Source organism: Canis lupus, chromosome 4 (assembly GCF_048164855.1).
Source record: "Canis lupus baileyi chromosome 4, mCanLup2.hap1, whole genome shotgun sequence".
Lineage (NCBI taxonomy): Eukaryota > Metazoa > Chordata > Mammalia > Carnivora > Canidae > Canis > Canis lupus.
The window spans coordinates 37,744,020-37,767,060 of NC_132841.1; the positions used below are offsets into that span (position 1 = coordinate 37,744,020).

The following is a 23,041-nucleotide window of genomic DNA, read 5'->3' on the forward strand; positions in this document are numbered from 1 at the left end:
TTTGTTGGGAGTTTTTGATAACTGATTCAATTTCTTTGCTGGTTATCAAGTCTGTTCAAATTTTCTATTTCTTACTGCCTCGATTTTGGTAGGTTATATATTTCTAGGAATTTATTCATTTTTTTTCTAGGTTGTCTAATTTGTTGGCATATAGTTTTTCATAATATTCTCTTGTATTTCTGTGGTATTGGTTATTAGTTCTCTCTCATTTTTATTTGAGTCACTTCTTTTCTTGATAAGCTGGCACTAGAGTCTATCAATTTTATTGATTTTTTTCAAAGAACCACCTCCTGGTTTCTTTGTTCTATTGGTTCAGTTTTTTGTTTTTGTTTTTAGTTTCTATATCACTTATTTCTGCTCTAGCCTTTATTATTTCCTTCCCTCTGCTGGTTTTGCATTTTGTTTGTTCTTTTTCTAGCTCCTATAAAGTTGGGTTGTTTATTTCATTTTTTTCTTGCTTCTTGATGTAGGCCTGTATTGCTATAAGCTTTCCTCTTAGAACTATTTTTTGCTGCATCCCAAAGGTTCTGGACCACTGAGTGGGCAGTGTTTGGTTCCTGGCCTGAATGTGGCACATTTTAGCTAGGCATGCTCTGGTCTGTTTGTGAAATAAGACCTGTCATCACTGGCACCAGAACGGAGGCTCTGCAAAACTCCTGAGTTGGGAGACAAGGTGTGAGCAGGGGTTTGGGCCAGTCTTTTGGGGGAGGAAGCCCACTATGCTGGGAGTGAGGCAAGCATGACTGGGTGGTCCAGGGCTGGTTCCACTGGACTGTGGGGTAGGTGGGGCTTGGTGTAAGTAAGTTAGGTAGTGAGTATTGGCATTGCTCTGATTCTTACATGTGGCTCTGTATTTATGTTGAGGGGCAAGGGAGGGATGAGATACCAGCAGTTCCTTTGTTTCTGGAGGGGTCTCTCCGCTGACACTGTCTCTCTGGGATGCACTCTAAGATGAGTGGATAACACCTCACTGTGTGCCCCAGGTACTCTTGTGATTGCTGTTTCCATGCTGTATGTCCACGGATTGTTTGCCTGCCTTCTCTCCAACAGCAGAGCAATGCCCTCTGGTTCTATCCCAGCCAAGCCTGATGACCTTTAAAACTCCATGCTGGTTGCAAGAACTCATGAAATTTGGCCCCTCTTGCTTTCCAAGCCAACTGCTAGCTACGGGATTCATTTGCCCTGTGTACTCATCAGTTTCTCACCCTTCTCTGTGCCCATGGCTCCCTCCCTACTACAGCAGCCACTATCTGTTTGTTTCAAACCATGTCTTTGTACTTACTACCTTCTTTGATGTGGCCTCTTCTCTACCTTTAGTTGTTGTTTGTTCTCCCAGTCTTCAGATCAATTTCTGAGGTATTTAGGATCATTTGATAGTTATCTAGTTGTATTTACGGGATGAAGTGAGCCTAGGGTCTTCCTACTCTTCTGCCATCTTCTCCACTCCATATTTTTTTCTTCCAAGATTTTATTTATTTATTATTTTTAAAGATTTGTTTATTTATTCATGAGAGACACAGAGAGAGGCAGAGACACAGGCAGAGGGAGAAGCAGGGACCTCGGTGTGGGACTCGATCCTGGATCCTGGGATCACGCCATGAGCTGAAGGCAGATGCTCAACCGCTGAGCCACGCAGGCATCCCCCAAGGTTTTATTTAAGTTCAAGTTAGCTAGCATATATTGTAGTATAAGATTCAGGAGTAGAATTTAGTGATTCATCACTTTCATATAATACTCAGTGCTCATCACAAGTGCCCTCTTTAATGCCCATCACCCATTTAGTGATTATTATGATGAAATCATATGGTATTTGTCTTTCTCTGACTTTTTCCACTTAATACACCCTAGCTACATCCATGTTGTTACAAATGGCAAGATTTCATTCTTTTTGATGGCTAACATTTCATTGTATATGGACATATTCTTTGCCCATTCATCAATTGGTGGACATTTGGGCTCTTTTCAAAATTTGACTATTGTGGATAATGCTGCTATAAACACTAGGGTGCATGTGCCCCTTCAAATCTATATTTTTGTATCCTTTGGATAGATACCTAGTACTGCAATTGCTAGGTCAAAAGATAGCTCTATTTTTAACTTTTGAGGAGCCTCCATACTGTTTTCCAGAGTGGCTGCACCAGTTTGCATTCCGACCAACAGTATAAGACAGTTCCCCTTTCTCCAGTTCCTTGCAAACATCTGTTGTTTCCTGTGTTGTTAATTTTAGCCATTGTGACAGGTGTGAGGTGATGAGTGATATTAGGCATCTTTTCATGCATCTGTTAGCCCTTTTTGTGTCTTCTTTGGAAAAATGTCTATTCATGTCTTCTGCCCATTTTTTAAACTGGATTATTTGCTTTCTGTGTTGAGTTTGATAACTTCTTTATAGATTTTGGGTTCTAACCTTTTATAAGAAATGACAAATTGCCAGTATCTTTTCCCATTCCATAGGTTGCTTTTTAGTTTTGTGATTGTTTCCTTCTGTGTGCAGATCTTTTTACCTTGATGAAATCCCAATAGTTCATTTTTGCTTTGTTTCCTTTATATTTAAAGATGTGTCTAGAAAGAAGTTGCTGTGGCTGAGGTCAAAGAGGATGCTGCCGGTGTTCTCCTCTAGGATTTTGATGGATTCCTGTCTCACATTTAGGTCTTTCATCCATTTTCAAGTTATTTTTGTGTATGGCATAAGAAAGTAGTCCAGTTACATTTTTCTGTATGTTGCTGTCCAATTTTCCCAATACCATTTGTTGTAGAACCCTTTTTCATTGGATATTCTTTCCTGTTTTGTTGAAGATTAGTTGACCATATAGTTATGGGTCCATTTCTGAGTTCTCTATTCTGTTCCATTGATTTATGTGTCCATTTTTGTGTCAGTACAATATTGTCTTGATGACTACAGATTTGTAATACAGCTTGGAGTTCAGAATTGTGATGCCTCCAGCTTTGGTTTTCTTTTTCAACATTACTTAGCTATTTAGAGTCTTCTGTGGCTCCATACAATTTTTAGAATTGTTTGTTCTAGCTCTGTGAAAAATGCTGGCATTATTTTGATAGGGATTGCACTGAATGTATAAATTGTTTTATACAATATTTGTTCTTCTAATCCATGAGTATGGGATGTTTTTCTGTTTCTTTGTTTCTTCTTTAACTTAATTCATAAGTGTTCTATAGTTTTCAGAGTACAGATCTTTTATTTCCGTTAGGTTTATTACTAGGCATCTTATGGTTTTGGTGGTAAATGGGATGGATTCCTTGATTTCTCTTTTTGCTGCTTTGTTATTGTATTGGTGTAAAGAAATGCAACAGATTTCTGTACATTGATTTTATATTTATATTTTGCTGAATTCATGTATCAGTTCTAGTAATCTTTTGTGGAGTCTTGTAGGTTTTCTACATAGAGTATCATGTTGTCTGTGAAGAGTAAAAGTTTGCTTTTCTTTCCTGCTGATTTGGATGCATTTCTTTTTGCTATTTGATTGCTAAGGCTAGGACTTCCAGCAGGATGTTGAACAACGGTGGTGAGAATGGCCATCTCTGTCTTGTTCCTGACCTTAGGAGAAAAGCTCAGTTTTCCCCCATTGAGGATGATATTCGCTCTGAGTCTTTCATATATGGCCATATTATGTTGATGTATGTTCCTTCTATCCCTACTGTCTTGAGGGTTTTTATCAAGAAAGGATGCTGTATTTTGTCAAATGCTTTTTCTGCATCTGAGAGAATCATATGATTCTTATCCTTTCTTTTATTAATGTGGTGTAGCATGTTGATTGATTTTCAGATATTGAACCACCCCTGTAGTCCAAGAATAAATCCCATTTGATTGTGGTGAATAATCCTTTTAATGTACTGTCAGATTTGATTAGCTAGTATCTTGTTGAGAATTTCTGCATCGATGTTCATCAGGGATACTAGTCTGTAATTCCTCTTTTTTGTGGGGTCTTTGGCTGGTTTTGGAATCAAGATAATGCTGGCCTTATGGAATGAGTTTGGAGGTTTTCCTTCCATTTCTATTTTTTAGAACAGTTTCAGAAGAATAGGTATTGATTCTTTTTCAAAAAAAGATTTATTTATTTGACAGAGAGAGAGAGCAAGAGAGAGCACACGCGTGTGCACACAATCAGGGAGAGCAGCAAGCACAGGGAGAGGGAAAGGGAGAAGCAGACACTCCACTGAGAAGGGAGCCGACCATGGGGTTCCATCCCAAGAGCCCAAGATCATGACCTCAGCCGAAGGCAGACACTTAGCCAACTGAGCCACCCAGGTGCCCCTTACTAATTCTTCTTTAAGTGGCAGAATTCCCCTGGGAAGCCATCTGGCCCTGGACTTTTTTGTTGGGTGATTTTTGGCTACGGATTCAATTTCTTTTCTGGAAATGGGTCTGTTGAAATTTTCTATTTCTTTCTGTTTCAGTCCCAATATTTTTGTGCCAGTTGATGCCTGACTTGTGACCCAGTATGTGATCTGTTCTGGGGAATGTTTCAAGGGCGCTTGAAAAGAATGTGTATTTTGCCAAATGAAATGCTCTGAATATATCTGTAAAGTCCATCTGATCCAGTGTGTCATTCAAAGACATTGTTTTCTTGCTGATCTTCTGCTTAGATGATCTGTCCATTGCTGTGAGTGGGTTGTTAAAGTCTCCTACTATTATTGTATTATCAATGAGTTTAAGTTTGTTATTATTGGATTTATATATTTGGCTGCTCCCAAGCTAGGGACCTAAATATTTGCAATTGTTAGATCTCCTTGTTGGATAGATATCTTTATTATGGTATAGTGCCCTTTTTCATCTCTTATAACAGTCTTTGGTTTAAAATCTAGTTTGTCTGATACAAGTATGGCTACTACAGGTTTCTTCTGATGTCCATTTGCATGATAAATGGTTCTCCATGCCCTCAATTTCAATCTGGAGGTATCTTTGGGTCTAAAATGAGTCTCTTGTAATCAGCATATCAATGGGTCTTGTTTCTTTATCCACTCTGATACCTTTTGTGTCTTTTGATTGGAGCATTTAGTCCACTTACATTCAGAGTAATTACTGATAGATATGAATTTAGTGTCATTGTATTACCTGAAGGAAAGCCTGGTCCTGTTTCCACCAGAACTGAAGCTGACTCTTTGGAGCACTCTGTGATCAGTAGACTTCGTACATGCAAGGTGACTGCTGGTCTTCTGGGGGAGCTGTTTGGTGTACTGGCTCACAGTCAGACCTATCCTAGTAAAGATGCCCCTGCAGGGTACAGTGGAGCAGGGTTTGGTGGATTTAGTCTCTAGCCTCTACTGAGGGCACTGTGTTGCTCACTGAAGACCAACTATGCTGGGGGTGAAGGGGGTGGTGGTGGAAAATGGTCTCACCTTGCCCTCTCAGCCAAGGAGAGGAACTCGTGGCTGCCATTGCTCAGGAAGCCCTCACAGAAAAGGGAACAATCTCCCCTCCTGTGACCCAGGCCTCATTTGGATCCCTGCCCTTGATTTGTCTGTGATGGGGCATTGACATGCCTGGTGCCAATATTCTCCCATGTTTTATCTCTGGTGAATGGATAGGATTCAAAATTCCAAATCTTAAAGGACCCCTGGCAAAGGTGCAAATGCACTCCCCTTCACAGGAGGAGAGCCTCCCAGTGCTGCATCCAGTGCCACTGTCCCAGAAAAGCAGTTGCACAGCCACGCAGGTGCCTGGAGTCTATGGTGAAGTACAGCAAAAAGCTGTGACCAGGTTATCTGTCCTCAGCATGTGTCTCTGTCCTCTGCTGTTGAATGGCCTTAAATGGATCCCTTGTCCTTGGAGAGGCAATATACCCCTTACAAAAGTTCTCCAGGAAGGGGAACATTCTCTCCCAGTGCAACCCAGTGGATCCCTATACAGTGCAATCTACTGTCTGCTCCTTGGCCTCTGTTCTTCCTCTATCCAGGAACACTGCTGCCTGACAGATTTGACTCCAGCAAATGACTCATGCTTTCTAATTTGGAAAGTTATTAATCATTGATTCAATTTAATAGATATAGGCCTACTCAGATTGTCTGTTCATGTAGCTTTTGTAACAAAAATCTTAAAGTTTAAAAACTGTTCTTTTCCAAATTAATCTATACATTCAATAAATACCAAGCAAAATTCCAATAGTATTTTTAAAAGGAATGGATGAGATGACTCAAAAGTTCATCTGAAAGAGAAAAAGGTCAAGAATAACATAAAAAATTATAAGGGAAAACAAAAGATAAGTGAGGAGGTGAAAAGGGTTCCTGGATCCAATTTCATTGCATCTGCTGAAGGCTTCCTCATACCAACAAGCAACTCCCAGACACCAGTGTCAGAGAATTCAACTCAACTCTGACACTATCTACCTGGAGATAGAATCAGATTCCACAGGTAAAGAGCTCAGTTCCAAAAACTTCTAAATCCTCTCTAGGTGTGCCACTCTCCCAGCACTTCTGAGTTCACCAACCCAGAAGCTCTCCAAATCTTGTCCTTTGGGTTTTTATGAAGGTTTCATTACATTGTTACAATTAATTAAATCATTGGTCATTGGTGGTTGAAGTCAATCTCTAGGCCCTCTCCACTCTCTGGAGGTTGAAGGATGGGACTGAAAGTTCCAATCCTCTAATCACATGGCTGGCTTCACTGGCAAACAGCTCCATCCTTAGGTGTTTTCTAAATGCAACCTCATTAACATAACAAAGAACATCTTTAAAGTCTCATCACTTAAGGAGTTTCAAGGGTTTTCAGAGCTGTGAGCCAAGAACCAAGGATGAAGACCAAATATACATGAGAAATACATATATATATTGTCATCTGAATAATCAAATATATATATATATATTTCTTAAAAATCACAATATCATAGGAAGCTTTGCCCTACTAAATATAAACTGCAGAGCTTCAGTAATTAAAATATACAGAAAATAGGTCCAATTTAAATGAAAACTTAGTTTATGACAGTTTTTCATATAATTGAGTCGATAATTTGACAGCATTTAATGAGCTAACCATTTAAGAAGAGTTTTTCCTTTCAGCAAAATTCTAGAAAATCGGAACGTTAGACTATGAAATTTGGCACAAATCTAAAAAGTTTGATAATACCCCGGTTGGCTACAGTACAAGAAAACAGGTATTCTTATATACAGTTTGTATAAGAATATATGTTATAATCTTTTGGAAGTATAATCTGGTGGCTATGTATCAATCAGTGATCTTAACTGCAAGTATGAAACAAAACAAATCCCCCTCAAAACCCCTCTAATTTAACCACAAAAGGAACTTATTAAAGGTTAATGAGTAGCTTCTAGAATCTAGACAAGTGCCTGAAAATTAAACTTGGAATCTATACAGTCTGAATCTGGTGCTGCAAACCATGTTGCACAACTGAATGCCCCATTATCACAGTCACTGTGTGCAAACACCCCAGCCTATATGGCCAGCAGCACCAGTGTTGTACTCTGCCACCAGAACTGTTATAATTGCTAAATGTCATTGCTGATGCCATCTCACCAAAATGGAGTCCACTGACTCTGCTTCTTCCCATCATCAGCTTCCTATTTAAAGTTTAGAGTAAGTATATCTGACTGGTATCTGAGACTGAAGCCTGAGAAGGTATCTGGCATATCAGCTTATTTGGGAAGAAACAGATGGTATCTCCAAAGATGGGAGTTCCGCAAACACAGTTCTGGGGTTCTGATACTAGGATCCCACAGAGAATGCACTATGTCCACAAAATGGCATATATTAAAATTATAAATACACATTATTCTTTAACTCCAAAATTCCACCATAAGAAATTTGTCCTACAAGCATGTTCTTATGACCATGCAAGAGAGCTCATCACACCATAGTGTGTAATAGCAAAAAAACCTAAAATCTGTAAGGGGCTGATCCAATAATTATGGTATTTTTTAGAATATCAGAATAACATGCAGTTGATAAAATATTTGTTGAATGTATGCTATGTATCAGGAATCATGTTATGTACTAGGAGTACCATTGTAAGCAAAATGAGCAATACTCTGAATGAGGTACTAATATATTTTTTTAAGATTTTATTTATTTATTTGAGAGAATGTGAGCACAAGTGGTGGGGGGGGCGGGCAGAGGGAGAACGATAAGCAGACAACCCACTGAGCAGGGAGCCTGATGCAGGGCTGGCTCCCAGGACCCTGAGATCATGATCTGTGTTGAAGACAGCCACTTAATCAACTGAGCCACCCAGGTGCATCCTCCCTCCCCACTTTAAAAAAGATTTTATTTATTTGAAAGAGAGAGAGAGCACAAGTGCAGAGAAGGGCAGAGGGAGAGGGTTAAGAAGACTTCCTGCTTACCCCCAATGTGGGGCTTGATCCCAGGCACCATTATTTATTTCTTGGCTCTCCCATTATAGAAGGGAGACATTACTGTAACAAAACTTACCAGGAGTAAAAGATTCCTTAGAAAACCAGTAGTACAAATTTTGTTTCTCCTTGAATAAATAGTTACTGAGCACTGCTTCTGTTTAAGGCATTAAGCTAGTTGATGGGGATATGGCTATGTCCAACAGTGAACTTATATTTGGGGGAAGGGATTGAGAAAGAGAAGATGATTTTTAAAAATATCTTAAAGTCTATGACAGAGTTTAAAAAATAATTTTTTGGGATGCCTGGGTGGCTCAGCAGTTGAGTGTCTGCCTTTGGCTCAGGGCATGATCCTGGAGTCCCAGGATCAAGTCCCACATTGGGCTCCCTACATGGAGCCTGCTTCTCTCTTTGCCTGTCTCTTGCCTCTCTTTCTGTGTCTCTCATGGATAAATAAATAAAATCTTAAAAAAATTTTATTTTATTTAAAAGGCCCCAATGGGTCTATTCTTACAAATGATACACTGAAAAAAACAGAATTATATTTTGCAACTTGCTTTATTCAACTTATCCATTTATATCTAGTATCTCCAGAGGAGGTGCCCTTGGAAACCTGGTAAGAGGTTTGCAAGTTTACCCCAGGATTTTCAAGATTGGGACTAGTAGTGGTAAACCTGTTTTATCAGTTAGCACCTGCTTAGAAGCTAGATTCTTCATCTATCAAATTGGGAAAGTAACAGTACTAACCTTACAGGGCTACAGTGAAATTACATGAATTAATGTAGGCAAAGTACTTGATTAGCATACTGCTTGGCATTAATGCTAGCTACTTTTACTATGTGAGGCTCACCATGATTAACATGCTCAATCCTATGTGGTAACCAGTCATTCAAAATCAGAACACTAGTTCCAGGATAAGAAAGGCACAGGATTCAAAGACAGTTTTATTGATTGCAAAAAAGTAAACCTCATAAAATGAAATTTAAACCATGTTTCTAATTAGGAAGATAGTATTATAAAGATATTAATTCTTTTAAAATTAACTTATAAATCTAGTGTAGTGGTTCTGTACCAGTGGCAATTTTGCCCTTCAGGAGACATTTGGCAGTGTCTGAAGACATTTTTCATTGTTACAAGTCAGGGGAGAGGAAGAGTGCTGCTACTGGCTGGCATCTAGTGGGCAAAGACCAAAGATGCAACTAAACATTCCATAGTACACAGGACAGCCTCCTACAACAAAGAATTGTCTGATCCAAAGAAATCCTGATTTAATGATATCCTTGACAAAATTATTCTAAAATTCTTTTGGAGGATTAAATGGGTACAATCACCAAGAAATTTTTTTTGGGGGGGAAAATAAGGAGATGTAATTGCTCTATTAGATACCCCCCCAAAAAAATACTATCAAACCACAGAAATAGAACAGTAGAATTCTGTCATTGAGAATAGACAAATCAATGAAACACAAAAAGAAAATCCAGAAACAGATATAAGTGTGTAAAATAACTTGGTGTTAAAAATGTGTTTCGGGGGATCCCTGGGTGGCGCAGCGGTTTGGTGCCTGCCTTTGGCCCAGGGCGCAATCCTGGAGACCCGGGATCGAATCCCACATCGGGCTCCCGGTGCATGCAGCCTGCTTCTCCCTCTGCCTGTGTCTCTGCCTCTCTCTCTCTCTCTCTCTGTGACTATCATAAATAAATAAAAATTTTAAAAAATGTGTTTCAGGGCTCAATCAGTTAAGCATCTGTCTTTGGCTCAGGTCATGATCCCAGAGTTCTGGAATCAAGCCACACATTGGGCTCCCAGCTCAGTGGGAGTCTGCTTCTCCCTCTGCCCCTCACCCCATTCGTGCTCTCTCTCAAATAAATACAATCTTAAAAAAAAATGTGTTTCAAGGGGCAGCTGGGTGGTGCAGTCGGTTGAGTGGCAACTCTTGGTTATCAACTCAGGTCGTGATCTCAGGGTCTTGGGATGGAGCCTTGCATCAGGCTCACATTCAGCATGGAGTCTGCTTCAGGATTCTCTCTCTACACCTATCCATTACCCCCTACTCACTTGTACTCTCTCTCTAAAATAAATAAATAAATCTTTAAAAAAAATGTGTTTGAGATAAGTGAAGAAAAAGATAACTATCTGAGAAATTATTCCCAGACAACTGATCAACATCATATATTATAAACTCTAACATCTAGAATGTTTTTCCCATACATATGGAATCAGAATGCATCTAGTTGTTGGTCTCACATTTCATGTATTAGTTTCTTTTTTTCCTGAAAAGCTATTTGTAAGTTGACAGCAAATATTACAATTTGGTACTATCTTAGAAATTTGGCAATACAGTATATGGAAAATGGTGAGCATACTTCATGTCATATAAAACATTTCAGATGAATTAAAGACCTAAATGTTAAAAATGAGATAGTAAAAGACCAATAAAAAGGAAATAAATAGAAAGTAATCTCAGGAAGAAAAGATCTATCTAAACATTAAACAAATAAAAAATCCCATAAAGATAAAAGATGCATAAATACATATATAAAAGTGTAAAGACACCACCCACAAACTATAGATTTCTAAATTTAGTATATTCTCAATTTTAAAAGTAGAAATTGTTTGGAAGTTGACCAAATGATTTTAAAGTTATGACAGAATAAATGCACAAAACTAGTAAAAAAAATTCTTAAAAGATCAATGAAGAGTTTTTTCTGCTTATTATGATTATTTATTTTTATTTTTAAAGTAGGCTTCCAGGGCAGCCCCAGTGGCTCAGCGGTTTGGCGCCACCTGCAGCCCGGGGTGTGATCCTGGAGACCTGGGATCAAGTCCCACGTTGGGCTCCCTGCATGGAGCCTGCTTCTCCCTCTGCCTGTGTCTCTGCCTCTCTCTCTCTCTCTCTCTCTCTCTCTCTCTCTCTCTCTGTCTCTCATGAATAAATGAATAAAATATTTAAAAAAAAAATAAAGTAGGCTCCAGGCCCAACATGGGGCTTGAACTCACAATCCTGAGACCAAGAGTCACGGTCTCTACTGACAAAGACAGCCAGGCTCTTCTTCTGTGCCCCTCTTCTGCTTATATTAAAATAGCATGTACCAAGGCCAGAATAGAAGGTCCAAAAATAAACATAAAAATATATAAAAGTTTACCATTTGATAAATGTAGTATTTCTTTAATCCACTGGGTAGAAACGGTAGATAATTCAATAAACAATTTTGGGACAACGAGCTAACCAACCGGAAGTAAAAATATTACTGTTTTAACCCTTTTTTGAAACTAATTTCAGGTGGATTAATAAATTAAATGTAAAAAATATTTTTACAATCTTTTTTTCTTATTTTTATAATTTTAAGAGGAAAGCCTTTCTAAGGAAAAGAGTGATAGGACTGACAACATAAGAATTTAAAACTTCTGTAGAGAACCAAAATAAGTCAAAAGTTTGGGGGGGAATGTAATATGTATGACACAGGGGGCTGTATTAGTTTCCTAGCACAAATTACTGCAAACTGGCTTAAAACAACAGAAGTTTTTCCTCCCACAGTTCTGGAGGCTTAAAAGTCAAAATCAAGCTTTCTGCAGTGCCATGCTTCCTTGAAGTCTCTAGGGAAGAATCTGTTCCAAGCCTTTCTCTTAGCTTCTGGCATCACCAGAAATCCTTGGCATTCTTCGATTTGCAGCTGCAACTCCCATCTTTGCTTCCATTGTCACATGGTGTTCTTCCTCTGTCTCCATGTCTTCTTATACGGGCACCAGTCACATTGGATTAAGGGCCCACCCTACTCTGCATGACCTCATCTTGAATTATAACATCTGCAATGACCTCATTTCCAAATAAGATCACATTTCTGTAGTGGTGGTTAGGACTTCAACATATCTTTTTGGAGGACCCAATTCAACCCATAAAAAGTCTTTAATATGTAAGGTAAATTTACAAAAACACCCCAATAGGAGAACAGGTAATTCTCACATGTACACACACAATCTCTTTTTCTCCCTCTCTCTCTATATATCCAATATATTTACTGGTGATAGAAATGTCCAGGTCTACTACATGCTGAGCATGCTCTGACCTCTGACTTCACTAGTTGTTCCTCCTTCCCTTGCCTTCACCTGAGGTAGTTAGTCACTGTGGTGTGCCCTACCATTAGGTCCAGGATGCTCTTCCTCTTGTAGATTCTTAGCCTAGATGATGTCATTCAGATAAATGATTTTACTACAATCTATGTGCTAATGACACCAAATTTGTGTCCCTAGTCAGAACTTCTCCCCTGGCCTCCAAACTCAGTACAAACAATATACCTTGCATCTCCAGTTGGCTGTTCTATAAGCATCTTAACTTACAACACTTTCAAAACAGAACTCTTGTATCTTTCTTCCAATCTTGTTCCTCCTCCAAGTCTTCATTTCAATGAAGGACACCAACATGCATCGTGGCTCAGGCCAAACCAGGACATCATTCTTGATTACTCCCTTTCCCTCATTGTCCCCATCCAAGTTCCTAAGACTTGTTGATTTTACTTCCTAAATATCTACCAAATCCTTCCAGTATCCCTGCCCACTCTATTCGAACCTACAATTATTTTTGGTCTGGATTACTGCAGCAATCTTTTTTTTTAAAGATTTTATTTATTTATTCATAGACACAGAGAGAGAGAGGCAGAGACACAGGCAGAGGGAGAAGAAGGCTCCATGCAGGGAGCCCGATGTGGGACTTGATCCCGACTCTCCAGGATCACACCCCAGGCTGCAGGCGGCGCCAAACTGCTGCGCCACCAGGGCTGCCCACTGCAGCAATCTTAAAAAAAATGATTTAATTCCACTTTGGTCCTCTTAAAAAAAAAGGTGACTATACTTCTGGTTTGTTTGGGACAGTTCCAATTTTTACCTGTTGCTTGACATCCCCTCTAGTGAGCAACCCCTTTCATTTGCAAAAGGATTCCCATTTGTATACTAAAGTATAGGGTTGCCTTACCTTTCATTTTTTTTTTAATTTTTATTTATTTATGATAGTCACAGAGAGAGAGAGAGGCACAGAGACACAGGCAGAGGGAGAAGCAGGCTCCATGCACCGGGAGCCCGATGTGGGATTCGATCCCGGGTCTCCAGGATCGCGCCCTGGGCCAAAGGCAGGCGCCAAACCGCTGCGCCACCCAGGGATCCCTTGCCTTACCTTTCAATCCTATCTTTTCACAGTAGCTAAAGTTACCTTTTAAAAAATGTATATCACATTTTATCATTCCCCTGCCTGAAACTTTTCAAAGATTTCTTATTACATAAGGATAAAATTTGAACTTCTTATTGTGGTCTATAAAATCCTATATGACCTAGCCTATCTACTTCTCATCTCTTAGGACTCTTGTTCACTCATTACAAGCTAAGGGGGCTGTAATTAGCTTTTCCATTCCTCTATTTAGTCATGCCATTTCTACTTCCAAGTCTTTGCTTTTGTTGCTCCCTTTGCTGCTACCTTATTTCCTTAAATCGCATAACAAATCTAGTCTGTCATTTGTTCTCAGGTCAAATATTAACTCCTCAGAGAAAGGCCTTCTTTGAAAACACAATCTAATGTTCCCAATTCCATCCAAGTTACTATTACATTGTCCACTTATTTATTAGTTGTCTATTGCTCATAATTCCCCACTAGAATGTAGGTCCATTGTTACCTTATTTACTTCTGGTCCCCAGGGTCAGAGTATGTGCTTAAAAGTATCTACTGAAAGAATGACTCACAACCAAAGCAAAAATTAAAACTATGACACCTCACAGAATTTGGCTATCATATTAGCAAATATTAAAAAAACAAAAATGTCTATTTTTTTCTAACGCTCTGTATATTGTCTGACATTATATTTATGTGATTGTTTATTGTTTGTCTCCTCCTAAAATAGAAACTCCACAAGGGCAGGGACTTGGTTTTATTCACAGCTGTATTCTCAGTGCCTACAAATGCCTGGCATATAGTAAGTTCAGTAAATCTTTACCAAATAAATTGATAATATCTGGGGGTGACTAGGTAGTAGAGAAAAGGATATGGTGAGAATTGGTGCACAATTTCTGTAGGAAACTTGGTAATATATATCAAAAGGTCTCAAAGAGGGCATATCTTTTGACTTCAACTCTTATTTTTAAGAGGAACTTATCCTAAACAAGCAAATGAACAAGGATAAACAATTACTATTTTTTTTAAAGATTTTATTTACTGCACAGCTCCGGTGGTGCTGCGGTATAGTGCCGCCTGCAGCCCAGGGTGTGATCCTGGGGACCCGGGATTGAGTCCCATGTCGGTTGGGCTCCCTGCATGAAGCCTGCTTCTCCCTCTGTCTGTGTCTCTGCCTCTCTCTCTCTGTGTCACTCATGAATAAGTAAATAAAATCTTTTTTTACTTATTCATGAGAGACACACACATACACAGAGAGGCACAGACATAGGCAGAGGGAGAAGCAGGCTCCATGCAGGGAGCCCAATGTGGGACTTGATCCTGAGACTCTAGGATCATGCCCTGGACCTGGCGCTAAACCGCTGAGCCATCCAGGCTGCCCTAAATAAATAAAATCTTTTTTTAAAAAGTTGCTCTTCATTAAAAAAATATATTGGGGAGGCATGTACTTATTGGTGCAGCAAGAGATAAAAAGTGCATCAAAAGGCAAACTAAAAACCCCACATGCTTAGCCTTGATGGTTCAGTCAGTTAGGCATCTGACCCTTGGTTTCAGCTCAGGTCCTGAGATAGAGCTCCACCCACGTCCAGCTCCTAGCATAATATGGAGTCTGCTTGGGATTCTCTCCCTCTCCCTCTGCCCCTTCTCCTGCTTGCATTAGCACTCTGTTGCTCTTGTTCACTCTCTCTAAAAATGAATAAATTAAATCTTAAAAAAGGGACACCTGGGTGGCTCAGCAGTTGAGCCACTGCCTTCGGCTCAGGGCATGATCCTGGGGTTCAGGATCAAGTCCCACATCAGGTTCCTTGCAGGGAGCCTGCTTCCTCTCTGTTTATGTCTCTGCCCCTCTCTCTCTCTGTCTCTCATGAACAAATAAATAAAATCTTAAGAAAAACCCCACATGTATAGTGAAATTTCATTTTTGCAAAAACATGTATGGGGAAGACACACAGGTATGTATGAATACACAATGGCATTTACAGATAAAACTTTGGACAGACATACTTCAAAATGTCAACATTGGTTTCTAAACTTTTCTCCTACATATATTTCTAAACTTTTTATAATTAGGTCAACAAAAATTATCTGAACACGTTTAGCTTTTATATGTGGGAAACAAAAAGAAATTAAGTATTATGTAAAACAGAGAAACATTTTAGAAACTGAATGAAGACTAGAACCCAAGTTAAGGACTAGGGGTTCAGAAATGTTAACTACAGCATTGGAGATAGTTTTCTGATTTCCTGAATTTAAGCAAGTTGTTTTTCTTCAGTCAATATTTGTAAAAAAGAAAAATAAATAAAACTTGTTTCTTTTATTTCTTTGCCTGCCGAGCTTGAGAAGGTCAAAGCTTGGTTGAGAAATAGCACAAAGTGTATCAAAAGCTATCACTGATGCTAGGCATTTTCCTTGCATTCCCTCATTAAAAAACTTCTAATAGTCCTGCCAGGTATCAACATTTTCAAGTGCAAAAGCTGAGAAAGGAGCCCAAGCTCTCACGGCTGCTATGTGTGAGACCTGGATTTGAACAGAGGTCTCTGTTGACCTCAGGGTCTTTTTTTTTTTTTTTTTTTTTTAATGAGTATACTTTTTATTGCATTCTTAAGGTATCACAAATAAGTCTGAAAAATCATCTGGCATCTTGCTGTTTCTGTTGCTGGACAACTCAGATCTTATTCATCAGCCTGCTGAACTGTTCCTTTTTCAGAAACATAGATACCATCCAAAAACTTTCTGATATCCTTGTCTTTAACAGTTGTCGCTTGCTGAATCAAAGCAGTGGAGTTCGAAACAAGTTCAATGTCATTTCCTTCAAGAATTAACTCTTCTTTTTGGGCTTGAGATACAGAACAAGCAACACCTGGCCTCATCTGAACCCTGTGAATGTATTTTTTCACCTAAGAAATTTCGGATTTCAACAAGAGAACCATTCTCCTGAATAACAACATTGATGAGGAAGTGAGTATACACTGGCCTCATCTTGTAACAGAAGCCCAGCGTAACGCCCTTGATCATGTTCTGTACGTGACCACAGAACGTGCGAACGGTAGCCAAACTGAATGCAGCATCCCTTCTACTGCAAGCCTGCTCCTACTCTTGTACTCACTCTCACTTACCAAACATCCGCTTGAACTGTTCTCTCTCCTCTTCCTTCAACCATTTTTTCATCCAATAAACATTAATTGTGGATCTATTGTGTTCTACACACTGCCATTCACTTACCAAGTTGGCTCACTTCTACTTTGAAAATCTCTTGTCTGTCCATCTCATTTAAATTCTTAATTGAGATTTCCTGAGAATCCTTCATGCTTGAACCATGGCCACTTAGGACTCTAAGTTAATTGGCTTTGCATGGCATTCATTTTGTAATGAGCACCTACCATTTAGCATTATACCTGGGACACAGAAGGGGCTCCCTGTGGAGACTTAGGGATTGCAAGCTGGCTGAGATCAAAGGAGCAGAAACCAGGAGATATGCATATGAATAAAGGTGTCTTCCTTAAACTCTTGGTTACAGATCTATACAAATAAGAGCAGCATAAGAATTCTTTTATTTTGGGGAGGAGGCTGGGAACACTGCTGTAAGTCTGATGTTGAGTCTTGTGGTAGAGAAAAAGCCTGTCCACCTCCCACCCCTTGAGTACTCAATACTCACTTGTTGAATGTATCACCTTCCGTGAGAGGGACCACCACGGATGTTGTGTTCTCCTTTGTATCCCCCGGGGCCTAGTCCATCTAGCACACATTAGGGGTTCAGTAAATATCTGTGGAGGATTCTAGAAAGGCAGGGGCCATAGATATTTCATTCACCATCTCAGGAAAAAGGACAAAGGCTAAGGGGCTTGAGGGAAAAGGAAACAGAGCAAGATGTTTCCCTCCCTATTCCTCTAGAGCTTGGTAAACGTTTGCTGAGCGAAATAAATCGCCCTCCTGCACAACTCCAAAATCGGGCCCCTCGTTCGGCTGCCAGGCCCTGGAGCTCCGCCACCATCTGGCTCAGGCTCAGGCCCGCGCTTCCCTCTCTCCCAGCGCAGGCTCCTGTTACCTCCCTGCACACATCTGTACCCACCACAGGCCACACAATTACACGCTCCCGCGTCCCGGCCTCGAGATCCGGGCCAGCCCCCAGGACCGCGACGCCCCCGCCCCCCGCCCCCCGCCGGGGTCCCGCGGAGCCCGCGGCCCGGCCGGAGACCCCTGCCCGCAGCCGGCGCCCGCACCCCCCGCCGCAGGCGCGTCGGACGCCGTCCATGTGCTCAGCCCCCGTCGCCAGCCCCGGCCCGCTGCGGCCAGAGCCGGGAGCCCGGGAGGCCCGGGAGGCCCGGGAGGCCCGGCGGCCGCGGCCCGGGCCCGACGCGCTCCTCTGGCGGGAGAGGCCGGCGGGCGGCGAGGCGGGAAGCGGCTGCAGCTGGGAGGCGCCGACGGGCGGGGGGCGGGGGCGCGCGGGACAGCGGGCCAAGCCGGGGGGCGGGGAGGGCGAGGCGAAGATGCGCGGCCCGAGGGGGGCGACGCTCCGGCCGCGGCGCGGCTTCGCTAGAGGCGGCTCGCTCACTCACCACGGTCCGGCGGGGCAGAGCGCCGGGGGTCCGCGACAGGGCCCGGCGGAGCCTCCGCGCCCTGCCCGAGCGGGCCCCCCCGGAGCTCTCGGAGCCGCTGTCGTCCGAGATCACGATGAAGTCCTCCATGGCTGCGGGCCCCGGCCAGGGCAGCGCGCGGGCGCCCGGCGACCCAGGCGGCAGCGGCGGCGGCGGCGGCGGCGGCGACTTCGGTTCCTGCTGCTGAGGCGGCGGCAGTGGCGGCGGTGGCGGCAACCGGAGCCATCACCCCGCCGGCCCCGCCCCTTCCCGCCCCGAGCCCCGCCCCCGCCGGCCGGCCCCGCCCCTCCCCTCCCGAGCCTGCCCCCCGGCGGAGGGCGGCGGGCGGCGGGCGGCGGGCGCTGTGCGGGGCGGGGGCGCTAGTCCTCCCTTCCTGGGGAGGGAGGAAAAGAGAGCGAGTGAAGCAAGCCGCAGCCGGTTTGGGCCGGTGTTGCGGTGGTGCGTGCGTGACGCTGAGGCTGCGACGGCTTCCTCACCTGCTTCCAACTGACCAAGTGTGAAGCGAGGTGTGAACAGGCCTCTGACCGAGCCCGCGTCCACTGACTGCGCCGGGGAGCGGCCTGGAGGGGAGGGGCCTGCCCTCCGGAGGACCCTGTGGAGGAGCCCGCGCTGGCTGAGGGTAGGTGGCCTGGCCTGTGGCCCAGCCGGGCACGGAGGCCCCACTCCCCTCTGCACACGTGCAGGACGTCTGTAGGATAAATTCCTAGAAGTGGAATTACTGGGTCAGAGGTGATGTTTCTGCTATTTTGATGGATGATGCCAATTTACCGCTGCTAAATCGTACCAGTTGGCAGTTTCCCCAACAATCTGTGACTCAGGAATTTACGCTGTGAGATTTAGACGCTTGTCCAGTTGGTAGCAGGATCACATACTTGAAAAAATGCACAGAGAAGCCATGAGGTGGTACACGCCAGGAATAATGACATGTTATGAGTGAGGAAACTTATAAAGATAAAAAAAAAAAAAAAGATATACCTCATAGAAGTGGTAGGTAGTTGGCTGGTTGTAGCCGTACCAACAATTAAAATCGAATTAAGTTCTGTGTTACAATAAATGTGCGGTTATTGACCAAAATCCCGTTGCTCACGCTCCAGCAGCTTGGTAATATGTGTCGACAGATTCACTGGGAAAATGTTTTTATCCAAAGATGGATTGGTTCTGGAAGGGATGATTATCAGGTGCTACCTAAGCACTGTTTAGTGCAGTGATTCTCAAACTTTAGAGACCATCACAATCGCCAAGACTTGTTCAAACAGATTTCTGGGTCGCACCCCAGGGTTTCTAATGTGAGCTCTGAATTTGTATTTCTGAGGTAATACAAATTTCCCAGGTAATGTTGATGCTGCTATTCTGGGGAAACCACGCATTGGAAACCACTGGTCTGGTGAGCAAGGAGTCTACTGCCAATGGATTTCAGAAGTTCTGGTCGAATGGCTGAAATCATCCCTGATGTGAAGGGATTCATTAAGTTATCTTCACCAGGGGCAGCCCTGGTGGCTCAGTGGTTTAGCGCCGCCTTCAGCCCAGGGCCTGATCCTGGAGACCCGGGATGGAGTCCCCCATCCGGCTTCCTGCAGGGAGCCTGCTTCTCCCTCTGCCCATGTCTCTGCCTCTCTCTGTGTGTCTCTCATGAAAAAAATAAATAAATCTTTAAAAGTAAATAAATAAAATCTTTAAAAAAGTTATCTTTACCAAATGCCATTAAATATTTGATTTATTTAACTTAACTCCCTGCTTCTTGAAACACCATCTTCTCAAGGCTTCTGTGACTCTATGCCTCTATTACCACTTTTTTTCAGTCTCTTTGGATGGCTCCTGCTCTTCTACTCCTTAAATCTTAATGTTCCTCAGAGAGCTGACCTCCTATGAGAGGTCACATAGGCTACCTTCACACACCTGTCCGTACACAATGTCAATTATTCCCGTGGCTTTATTATTTTTTTTGATTTTTATTTATTTATGATAGTAACACAGAGAGAGAGAGAGAGAGAATGGCAGAGACACAGGCAGAGGGAGAAGCAGGCTCCATGCACCGGGAGCCCGACATGGGACTCCATCCCGGGTCTCCAGGATCGCGCCCTGAGCCAAAGGCAGGTGCTAAACTGCTGCGCCACCCAGGGATCCCTATTCCCATGGCTTTAAATGATAATTTTCATGCCGACGACTCCCTAAGTTTATCTCCCGCCCTGTCCTCAGAGCTCCAGATATATATATCCAAATGTGTATCAAGTCTCATAGGTTTCTCAAGTTGAATATGTCTAAAACTGAACTGTCCCCTCAAAAAAATAAAAAAAAAAATAAAGCCTGCTTCTTCTTTGTTCCCTATCTCAATGAGTAGTGGTACTACTAGCCAGCAATTGCTCAAGTGAGAAATTTGAACATTATGCTCGATTTCTACCTCTTTGTCACCAAGTCCTGTCCCTTTATCTCCTAAATATTTTTTGCACCCATTCACTTCTTTAGGCTTCTACTATTAGAACTTTAGGCAAGCTAAAATCACCTCTGGCCCAGTCTATGTAGCAGCCTCTTATCTAGGCTTCCTGAACCTATTCTTGCCCTCTTTCATTTCTTTTTCCACGTTCAGGCAAAATGATCTTTAAGAGTATGTGATCAGGGGCAGCCTGGGTGGCTCAGTGGTTTAGTGTTGCCTTCAGCCTAAGGAGTGATCCTAGAGACTCAGGATCGAGTCCCGCATCGGGCTCCCTGCATGGAGCCTGTTTCTCCCTCTGCCTGTGTCTCTCTCTGCCTCTTTCTCTCTCTCTCTCTCTCTGTCTCTTCTCTCTCTCTCTCTCTCTCTCTGTGTCTCTCGTGAATAAATAAATAAAATCTTAAAAAAAAAAAAGAGAGTATGTGATCAAACCCCTTTTAGTGGCTTCCTAATAACATAGGTCTTAGCTTAGGTTGCCATAACAAATTGACATAGTCTGGGTTGCTTAAATAATAGAAATTTATTTTCTCACAGTCTGGAGGCTGGGAAGTCCAAGATGAAGGTGCTGGACAATTTGGTTCCTCTCTCTCTGGGTTGCAGATTTCTTGTTATATCCTTATGTGGTCTTTCTCCAGAGGGTGCATGCGGGGAGAGAGAGAAGGAGGAGAGAAAAAAGAAGGAAGGAAGAGAAAATGGGAAGAAGGGAGGGGGAAAGGAAAGAGGGAGAGAGAGAAAAGGGAAAGAGAGAAAGAGTGGAAGGGAGAGAGGGAAAAGGAAAAAGAGAAAAAGAGAGAGGGAGAGCTCTCTTCTTTATAAGGCCACTAATTCCAGCATGAGGGCCCTATCTACATGTCTCATCTAACCTTAGTTACTTCTCAAAAACCCCATCTGATACCATCACATTGGGGGTTAGAGTTTTAACATATGAATTTTAGGGGAACACAAACATAACACTATCAAATTTTAAGTATAAAGATATATATATTTGTAAATTATGTGTTATATTTACATATAGTAAATATATGATTTCACTGTAAGTAAGTTTTATCCTAAAAAAAGACATGGTAAATTTTGTATGCTATAGTGTTAAAGGGTGAAGTGTACTGATGTCTCTAAGTTACTTTGAAATTCATCAAAAATAAGATATACAAATGTGTAGGTGGATAAATATGGATAGATCAAATATATCAAAATGTTAACATTGTCAAATCTACATAGTAGTTAAATAGATATTTAACTTATGTAAATTTGAATGTTTTCATATTATAATGAGTAAAAAATTAAAATTAGAAAATTGAATTATGATTTTCCCACAGTTTTAAAAAGTTAAAAAAAGGGGAAGATTATAATGAACCCCATGTGCCCATCATCCGGCTTCAAGAATGATCAATCTTGTTTCACTTATATCCTCACCCACTCTCTCAATCCCACCTTCCTGAATTATTTTAAAGTAAATCCCAGACATCACTTTGTTTATTCTAGAGACATTTCAGTTTGTATCTTTAAAAGATAATGAATCTTCATTTAACTATTTGTTGAGCACATATGCTGTACTCAAGGGATACAGTAGTGAACAGAAGTACACATGGCCTCTGGCTTATGGTGATTATAGTTTGAGGGGAAGACAAACAATAAACTAGTAAATAATTATAAATTATGATAATAACCAGTTTGAGAAATCTTAACTTGTGAGATATAAATATGAAACACTTTCATTGTTTCTCTGATAACCATTATCATTGTCTCCAGAAATCCTCTTGCTCCCTGACAGTGCATTTCCTTAAGAATATCTAACTCCAGGGGTGCCTGGGTAGCTCAGTTGGTTAAGCATCGAACTCTTGATTTTGGCTCAGGTAAGGATCTCAGGGTCCTGGGATCTAGCCCCACATGGGGCTCTACACTCATTGCGGGATCTGCTTGTCTCTCTCTCTTCCCCTCGGCTCTCCGCCCCCCCCCCCTCAAATAAATAAATGAATAAAATATTTTTAGAAAAAGAATATCCTACTCTGGTCCCATAACTATGAAGTCACTTTCAGTAACTTTCCAAGTATAATGTTTTAGGCTTGCCATTTTTTTTTTTATTATTATTTATGATAGTCACAGAGAGAGAGAGAGAGAGGCAGAGACATAGGCAGAGGGAGAAGCAGGCTCCATGCACCGGGAGCCCGATGTGGGATTCGATCCCGGGTCTCCAGGATCGCGCCCTGGGCCAAAGGCAGGCGCCAAACCACTGCGCCACCCAGGGATCCCTAGGCTTGCCATTTTAAATCTTTACTATCATATTTTATTCATAGCTCTTCCCATTCTTCTGGTGCAAGTGGACTTGTGATTACAACAGCTTTTAGTGGAGGGGGGTGGTAATGTCTTCTCTCCCCTTGGCTCTTGTTCTTCCCAAGTAGGGATGAGGAGGAGGAAGAGAGAATGTTCTCGGCAAGACTGTCCAGAAAGAGTTGTTTGCTCTCTTTCTGTTGGTTGTTGCTACTACAGTAACAATTCTTCAGTGTGTCCAGAGTCCAGATGCCAGCAGTCTTACTTGGACTGGGCACATGG

At 42.0% G+C, this 23,041-nt stretch overlaps 1 protein-coding gene and 1 long non-coding RNA gene across 2 annotated transcripts in view; one reads left to right on the plus strand and one right to left on the minus strand.

Moving 5' to 3' along the window:
• The window catches only part of SIMC1 (SUMO interacting motifs containing 1), a 78,265-nt gene extending 60,052 nt beyond the window's left edge, over positions 1-18,213 (minus strand). The window contains exon 1 of the mRNA XM_072824070.1: positions 18,025-18,213. Coding sequence (XP_072680171.1) covers positions 18,025-18,153 — 129 coding nt within the window. The 5' untranslated portion in view covers positions 18,154-18,213. The remainder of the gene's footprint in view (positions 1-18,024) is intronic.
• A 151-nt stretch (positions 18,214-18,364) lies between these two features.
• Positions 18,365-22,449, plus strand: LOC140632227 (uncharacterized). Its single transcript, XR_012029745.1, has 2 exons — positions 18,365-18,682; positions 19,394-22,449. It is a non-coding gene; the product is annotated as an uncharacterized lncRNA (long non-coding RNA).
• Positions 22,450-23,041: the final 592 nt, after the last annotated feature.